We start from the raw sequence: 8,566 nt of genomic DNA, 5'->3' as shown, positions 1-8,566 counted from the left end.
ACAGGGGTGACTGATTGCAGGTATACAGATAGTCACTTTTTTTCTCCGATTTTTCTTTTAACCAAGGCTCATAGATTACTTAACTGAATGGTAATGAAACACTACTACACTACTGACTTCATTGTAACATATGTGGGTGATTGCATATAGGCCTACAAATAGTCACTTTGCTGGTGAAGTATTCCAATAGACTTCTCAAAGGCTCAAATCCACATGTATTTATTTCAGTTTGGTCACTTGTCAAAAGAAACAATTCAGAACAATATAAATCTCAGAGAATACCCCTTTTTTCCTCTGATTTTTATTTTTTTTATTTCAGCCTAGGGTCAAAGATGATAAAGGAAAAGCTGGATGAAAAAGAAGCATACCACTGACTGACTTCATTGTAACAGGCATGAGTAATTGCATACTGCCTACAGTCACTTTTCTGTCTAACTTACACTTTTTAAAGGCTCAAATCTGCATGTATTTATTTCACTGAAGTGTCCTGCCAAAGGGAACAATACAGAACAATATTTATCTCAGAGAATATCCATTTTTTCTAGTAAAGATTTTTTCTGTTTTTTTCTTTTCCTTTCCTTTCCTTTCCTTTCCTTTCCAGGGCCGGTTCTATCCATCCATCCATCCATTTTCTTCCGCTTATCCGGGGCCGGGTCGCGGCCCCGGATAAGGGCCGGTTCTTCTTTAGTTTCTTCTTTAGTTTCTCACAGATCTTCTCCACGGGGGCGTGGTAGCTGACCGGTTCTAGGCAGGCATGTATGAGGGGGCAGTCAGAAATGTGAAGGGGGCATCATGTGTACACATCACGCTCCAGCACTTTTTTTTCCTGTGCTTATAGTAACGATGAATTGAAAGGGGTCTATGTGTCCAACTCCGAGAAGTGGATTGCACTTTGTCAGGCGTCTACCTTCAGACCTGTCCAACTTGGGTGTCCCATCTGAAGACTAAGCTCCTGCTGGTTTAGCTCTTAAGGTCACTGAGGCACGCACACCCCCTGAACCAAAATAAGGTGGCAATCCCTCAGGGGGGGAAACTGAAAAATAAAAATAAAATAAATGAGTAAAATAAAATAAAACATCCGTCTTCCAGATTTCAACCAACAATTGTGTATCGTGTGTCCCTTTTTCGGCAATTTTTCCGCTACTACAGATAATTTTGCCAAATTGTAATGTATATACATTTTTTGAGTATATTAAAATGTGCTTTCTCAACTTCTAAAATTTTTATTTGAGGGGGCAAGACATTTATTTAAGGGGGCTTGGCCCCCTCTTGCCCCACTGTAGAGCCGGCCTTGTTCCTTTCTCTTTTTTAAACCACGGCTCATAGATTACTGAGCTGGATAATAATAATAATAATAATAATAATAATAATAATAATAATAATAATAATAATAATAACATGAGAATTATCAATTTTACATGAGAAGTCAAAGCTGGACCAGACCAGACTATATCACTTATATGACCACACAGAGTGAGTACTAACTAGTTAACAGGTGGGTGTCTTGTATTTACCGTTATGCAGTCTTTTCCTAGACATAAAGTCGGCTTCAACTGGCTGTGTAATCTTGTGTGTTAAGTCGTTGTCTAGCGGTCCCTGTCTGTCTGTCTGTCTGTCTGTCTTCCCCGCCATGTGGATGAGGTGACAAGCCAAAACCGGTTCATACGTGGATGGGAGACCGGTTCCAGCTGGCTGCGTTGCCGTAGTAACAAGCTCTCTATAAATACTGACGGGATCCTTTACCGGCTTCCACTCTAGTTTCAGTCCCGATAGAGGCGACACCTCCAACATTTTTTTTATCCCAGCATTCTGGTCTCATGGACACACTCTTTGTAAATGCTTTTTAAGGTAAGTGTCGGATTTCTCGAATCATTCAAGTAAAGTCACATTTGAGCTTAAATGCTTTTACGTTACATGACGTTGACTACCGTTAGCAGGCTGGTTCCGTTATGGCGGCTTAAAAGGGACAATGAAATGGTCTTATTAGGGTTGTGTGTGCTTGCTATTCCACCTTAACGTCAATTTTACGAAAATAATAAATCGCATTCTAGTGTAACCTAACATTACGACGTGGCCCGTGTGACAGGGAGATGGTTAACTAACGGTATTCAGCAATTATTAAGTAATTCTTGCTAACTAGCCGGCATAACGTCCGCCCATGGTTATAACCTTTTAAGAGCGATAGACTTTGTATTTTTACGTTCCGCTCAACAAGCTTTTGAGTTCGCTATGTTAACTTTGCTAAACCACGTTACCAGTAATGCTAAATCGCCTCATGGCACAAAGAGCTCTACACGGAACCGGCATATTGACGTCGGCGTTATTCTTCAGTCGCTGGTTGGTTCATTTTCCTGCCATTCTTTCAAGTTGAAGGCGGATCTTCTTTGTAACTGGATTAAATCTGCAGTGGGCGGGGTTTAAACACTTGGTCCTTTCAATGACTTTTCCGTACAGATGGTGTGTCAAGTACCGATTATAACATACTTGTAAAATGGAGCGCTTTTAAACACTAGAGGTGTGGATATCTTTGGCATAACTCAAGTCTTGTCAATTGTGGGCCATATAATGGTTTTTATAGAATATTTCGTAACTCAAGTGTATAACAATAAAATTCCTAGCAGTTCACACATTTATATCGTCATCATGTTAAAATAATGTAAAAACTCGTTTTTTCAAGTTTTGCAGGAAACACAAAAAACTTAACCAAAAGTGTAACATATGACATTTATTGATCATTTCACTCAAAAAAAGATGTAACAAAAGATTGCTATTGGCATAGTAATAACACTGTGTGTAAATTATGTAACTTAAGAGAAATAAATGACTTTTTGAACATGCCTTTGTGACTTAAACAAGATATGGTAACACTTTATTTTGAAGGTGTCTACATAAGAGTCACACAAGCCTGTCAGAAACATGACATGACAAGTATCATGAGCATTAATGTTACTTCAAAGTGTCATTAATGTTCATGACACATTCCATGTCATAGTTAAATAGGCATAATAAATCTGCTTAGGTCACACACTTGACATAGGCCATTATCTTAAAGGGGTAAAATCACATGATCTGATCAACTGAGGGTGTAGGCGATTTTACCATAGGTGGCCAGCGTCATGAGGAGATGATTTGGGCAAAAAAAAACCCAATTTTGACAAAAAATGACTTGGGCAATTATTTTAACAGTGTGACGATATGCAAGAAAAGGAGAAGACTGCTTACTCTGTTTAGGCCTATAAAACCCTAGATCAAAAATGTATAGAAATGCAGAAAAAACAACATAAATGCACTCCAAATATATGAAATAATATAAACTAGGAATTAAATATGAAGTGTCATTAAAAAGGCTAACATCTTTCAACCATTACAGATCTCCATCAGAGCTGGTTGAAAAATGTAAACTCTCTAACAGATAAATCTGCAACTTCTTCCCTGATTTCCCCTTGTATGTTCAAATACTCTTAAATGCCCTTGTTTACAGAATCATCACTGTAGGAACACGCACACTGGCTACTCAGCAGGCCCTGGCCTTGAGTCTTATCTGAAGGGATTTAACTTCACTGGCGAGCCACCTTGGCTTCTCTGCACCTGAGGAACATCAGCACTAAATTTCATCTCTTTCATATCCAAGTAAGTGTCTCACTGTGTGCTTTTTCAGCTTGATCCAATGCTGCATTGTCATGTTACAGATAACACTGTCATGTACTTAGCTTTCAGTAAAGTACAATGCTTTGAGAATTGCTCACACTTGCACCATTTGAGACTTTCCCATGAGTTGGGAACAAAGTGGACTTTAGTATTCAAGGACACAAAAGACGCTGTGTTCTCAAAGCTGAATGTAATCTCAATATGTCCTGTCTTTCAGTTTCCTAGTGACTAATCAAAAGGACTTTTGACCATGAACACTGTCAGTCCCACCGAGTTTGACTTCTCTTTCCTTGAGGAGGGATTCTCTGCCCGGGATATTGTTGAGCAGAAAATCAATGAGTCATCCATGACGGTAAGTGTCCTTTGCTGACATCGTTTAGTGAATACACAGATGGCCACATTTGTTCAATGATGAGTGTCAAAAGGATACAACTAAGCTGTTGAACTACACTTTTGCTCATGTTACTGGAATTGGATTGTCTGAGCTGTTTTAACTGTATATTCACATTGAATGTGACACACATGGTGTTTGCAGTGTATGTCATATTCTACATTGGAAAATGTTTTGGTTAAACCCTTTTTCCATCGTCTCCCTCACAGGATGACCGGGATGCTTTCTACGTCTGTGACCTGGGAGATGTACTAAAGAAACACCTGCGCTGGGTGAGGGCCCTGCCTCGAGTCACTCCTTTCTACGCTGTCAAATGCAACGACAGCCGGGCTGTAGTTATGACTCTGGCATCCCTGGGAGCTGGCTTTGACTGTGCAAGCAAGGTGTGTTTTTGGAAAATTCCCACAGCAGTTCTCAAAATAACACAATACAAAGCTCTCTTGATGATTAGCTGAAACTACATTGTGGCAGCTCATGTTTTTATATTAGCACTTTTTTTTGCTGACTGTTGGCATTGTCCCCCTCTAGACTGAGATTCAGATGGTTCAGTCTCTGGGAGTGGATCCAAGCAGAATCATCTATGCCAACCCCTGCAAGCAAGTTTCTCAGATCAAGTATGCGTCTGCCCATGGGGTCCAGATGATGACCTTTGATAGCGAAGTGGAACTCATGAAAGTGGCCCGCTGTCATGAGAATGCCAAGTGAGATATTTTACCCCCCCATAACGAGAGCTTCAGTGGTATTTTATTTTATTTTATCAGCATTCATTTTAATATTTAACCCTTTGTTTTTTGTCCAGGCTGGTGCTGCGTATTGCCACAGATGACTCAAAAGCAGTGTGTCGCCTGAGTGTGAAGTTTGGGGCCCAGCTGAAAGCTTGTCGAGGTCTTCTGGAGCGGGCTAAAGAACTGGGGCTGGATGTGATTGGTGTCAGCTTCCATGTTGGCAGCGGTTGCACTGATCCCGAGACCTACACCCAGGCTATCGCTGATGCCCGCTGTGTCTTCGATATGGGGGTGAGTTGAGAGAGAAATGCATTTACAACTAATTTATGTAGGAGTTTACTCAGCAAAGTAAACTGACTCTGAATGTTGTGAACTCTAGGATGAGCTGGGCTTCAACATGGACCTGTTGGACATTGGAGGTGGTTTCCCTGGTTCAGAGGATACTGAACTTAAATTTGAAGAGGTATCCTGCATTTTTTTTCATCTTCCACTTGTTGCAGCTAAATGTACTTAACACAGTACCAACTCAAGATAAAGTATTTTCATTGTCTGATATTTACCTGTGGACACCTTTTCCCCTTGCTAGATCACAGCAGTAATCAATCCAGCTCTGGACAAGTATTTCCCTGCTGACACTGGTATTAAGGTCATTGCTGAGCCAGGCCGCTTTTATGTGGCCTCTGCTTACACTCTGGTTGTCAACATTATTGCCAAGAAGGTCATCATAGACGACGAGTCAGCATCTGATGGTAACTGCCTTTTGTTGTCAGAAAAAATGTCTAATTTTGGCAAAAAATAGTTTATTCTGAAAGCAAATTTGTAACATATCTCAGTAAAATTATTGATGCTTTCTTCACAGAGGAAGACGAAGGGACCAATGATAGGACTCTGATGTACTATGTCAACGATGGAGTGTATGGATCCTTCAACTGTATACTCTATGACCACGCTCACTGTTTGCCAACACTACATAAGGTAAGTGGAACTCAAGGATTGAAAAGTGTCAAAGTTTCTTATCAAAAGGTGAAACAAATAGTAATAGTTTGTCTTCCACCCCCTTTTTTATACTAATAGAAGCCAAAGCCAGATGAGGCCATGTACACCTGCAGTATCTGGGGCCCGACATGTGATGGTCTTGATCGTATTGTTGAGCAGTGTAGCCTGCCTGACCTGCAAGTGGGAGACTGGCTGGTCTTTGACAACATGGGCGCCTACACCGTGGCCGCTGCCTCCACCTTTAACGGTTTCCAAAGGCCTGACATCCACTACGTCATGTCCCGCACTGCCTGGTGAGTAGATGTCACACAAGCCGAAAGGAGTGGTTAATAATGGATCACATTAATAAGTAAGTCTGATTAGAGAAATCTTTCTAACTCTTACCCGCACTGTCTCCTACAGGCAACATGTGCAGCAGATCTGTTCCCAGGGCATGCCAGCTCCTGCGGAGGAGTCTTGTCTGTTTGAAGTGCCAGCCTGCTGTGGCCGAGAGAGCAGCTTGGAGATGCCCACTAAGCCTTGCCAGGCCCACGTGGTTTAAACACATTCTGTCTGCTGCAGCAATGTTCTCCAGATCTAGCATCCTTTTTTTTTTTTTTTGTTAATTATTGAAGAGGGTTCTGTTTTCCTTCTTCTACCCAAATGTACGTGAAATTTCAAGGCCAGTTACTTGACAGGAGAATGAGAGGAACATGTTGTTGCACACATTTCTGTGTTCTGTATGGAAGCGGGGATCAACCCTCTATGAAATGAGGCTGAATCACACTCTGAGTGTCTCTGTGTGCTCCAGAGTGTTACAGAGCAACTCTGTACTTGAACTTGTTGCTTCAGTCTTCCTGCCCTAATTTGGGAGAATGACTGTAAGAACTGGAGTACTGTAGTTCGTGACGCAACTATTTGCTCAACTGAAATAGTGTAGGGAAAAACAAAACAACTGACTGAATGTTCCCCTTCACCAGTAGGACTCACAACACTTGAAACTGTAGCAAAAGTCCAAGAGATGAAGGGTCAACAATGCTATTTTAATACATCACAGGAATATTAGCAGATTGCTTCCACCTTATGCAGTCTCCAGTCCTGACCGACCTGCAGACACATCTCTAGTTTGTAACGTGCAAAGAGGTGGTTGGAGGGGTGATTTAATTCCTCAAAAAATGGCTGCTATGTTTATATTTATCTTTTCCATGATCTCCACTTCTGTACAGAACCTCTCAAGTGTTAATCCTCAAGATGTTAACATATGAAGAAATACTTTTTTTTTTCTCTATTTATTTTTTTCCTTCAGTAGTTATTCTTTCCAATGCAAAACTGTAATATTTAAAGGTACACACACACAAACTAACAGGAAATGCATGTACAACATCATGCATGTCAAAATCACCATATAGTGTGCGTCTGTCTGCAGCATTTCAAACAATTTGTCAGACCGCACTAAAGATGCAGATATTTCGGCTAATCATTTGCTCCTCATCTATGTCCTGGTCATCTGACCTTATCGGTGGCACCAAAACCAAATCTTAAAGATTAACACTTCAAACACAGGGACTCAAGAAGCAGACTGCGCCTCTCCTCTTCTCCTACTTATTTTATTTTTTATGTTTTGTAGCTTGTAGAAGGCAACAACCAGACACTTCAAGTGGATACGAAAGAGACGGGATTGCAAATTCATAATGCTTTCCTATGGAAACTTTTTTGAAAGTTTTGTATTTTTTTAATAAATAAAGCATTAGGTGCAGAACCAAATTATGGACGTTGTGTGTTTTGTACATGTGGGACAATATTTTAATAAAAATGCTTGTATAGTGCTATGACCCATAGAACACTATTGACATGTTTCAAGAGTTCCATCTAGTGTTTGCAGCAGGAACTGGGTCTAACTACTGCTGCCTGTGACATTGCAATGTCTCAATTATTCCAGCTCAGACATGGAATGTGTTTACAAAAGCACAAAAATCCCTTCATGATTTTAAAAAATATATATATCTTGTTTATATGTTTTAGCATGTAAACACCATCCATAATTTGTACACAAGCCTAATAAATGGTTAATTCATGTCCATGTAAACACACTCATGATTCATTTCCTTGTTTTCACTGTTTTATTCTTCTACTTACTAGTGTGTTTCAGGCAAAATAATTTATTTTGCATGCCAGTATAGAATCATCAGCTGAAAGTAAACCCCTTTCCTAAAATGGGACATGAGGTCTAAAAGATCCTTGTCTGTGTCTGGATTGTAATAAAATAAATCCTGACCTTTTATAGATTTTACACAATGCAAGTTGGAAGAATTAGATAACATACCCAATCTAAGAAGATAACAGATACGCTTTGGTCCAGAGAGTCACTACATCCATTAAATAATTTGATTTAATTATTTAGTATAGTTTAAGTAATATCCGATCCTTTATAAAGGGCTGTTTATAATATATATCAACATGTTACTGTTACATCTTACATCTGGAATTTTAGATTGGGATTAATTATGTTTTATTATGTAGCTTTTATGTGTGTGGTAGTGTTTATTTATATATTTATTTTTCAAACCCTGCCTAAATTGAGCTGATTGTGTCTTTGTGTTTGTTTCCATTTGGTCCATACAGTGAACGCTCCAGGGGAAAACTTTCCAGGAACAAGGAGATGGAGTACTGCAGTATTCACAAAGAAAATTTCATTTTTTTATTCACAGTACACAGCCCTTCATGATGAACATCACTCTTCCCAGACATTTCATATCTGAAGACTTTTAATAGTGCGCTCTTTACAATATTAGAATAATACATAGTACACTAATGTGCACTGTACATT

At 39.7% G+C, this 8,566-nt stretch overlaps 1 protein-coding gene and 1 long non-coding RNA gene across 2 annotated transcripts; one reads left to right on the top strand and one right to left on the bottom strand.

Moving 5' to 3' along the window:
• Positions 1 to 203: 203 nt before the first annotated feature.
• Positions 204 to 1,655, bottom strand: LOC131988365 (uncharacterized). Its single transcript, XR_009395872.1, has 2 exons — positions 1,515 to 1,655; positions 204 to 1,033 (listed from the first exon to the last, which is right to left on the bottom strand). It is a non-coding gene; the product is annotated as an uncharacterized LOC131988365 (long non-coding RNA).
• Positions 1,656 to 1,701: 46 nt separating this feature from the next.
• odc1 (ornithine decarboxylase 1) lies at positions 1,702 to 7,503 on the top strand. The gene is made up of 11 exons (XM_059353488.1): positions 1,702 to 1,848; positions 3,482 to 3,630; positions 3,866 to 4,000; positions 4,249 to 4,422; positions 4,568 to 4,740; positions 4,839 to 5,055; positions 5,144 to 5,227; positions 5,351 to 5,513; positions 5,624 to 5,739; positions 5,839 to 6,053; positions 6,163 to 7,503. Exons 3-11 carry the CDS (start codon positions 3,899 to 3,901, stop codon positions 6,299 to 6,301), a joined length of 1,383 nt encoding a protein of 460 aa, XP_059209471.1. The 5' UTR covers positions 1,702 to 1,848; positions 3,482 to 3,630; positions 3,866 to 3,898; the 3' UTR covers positions 6,302 to 7,503.
• The last annotated feature ends 1,063 nt before the right edge of the window (positions 7,504 to 8,566 follow it).

Source organism: Centropristis striata, chromosome 16 (assembly GCF_030273125.1).
Source record: "Centropristis striata isolate RG_2023a ecotype Rhode Island chromosome 16, C.striata_1.0, whole genome shotgun sequence".
NCBI classification, from domain to species: domain Eukaryota; kingdom Metazoa; phylum Chordata; class Actinopteri; order Perciformes; family Serranidae; genus Centropristis; species Centropristis striata.
Note: the sequence above shows the minus strand (reverse complement) of the source record. Positions and strands in the feature narration are given on the sequence as shown.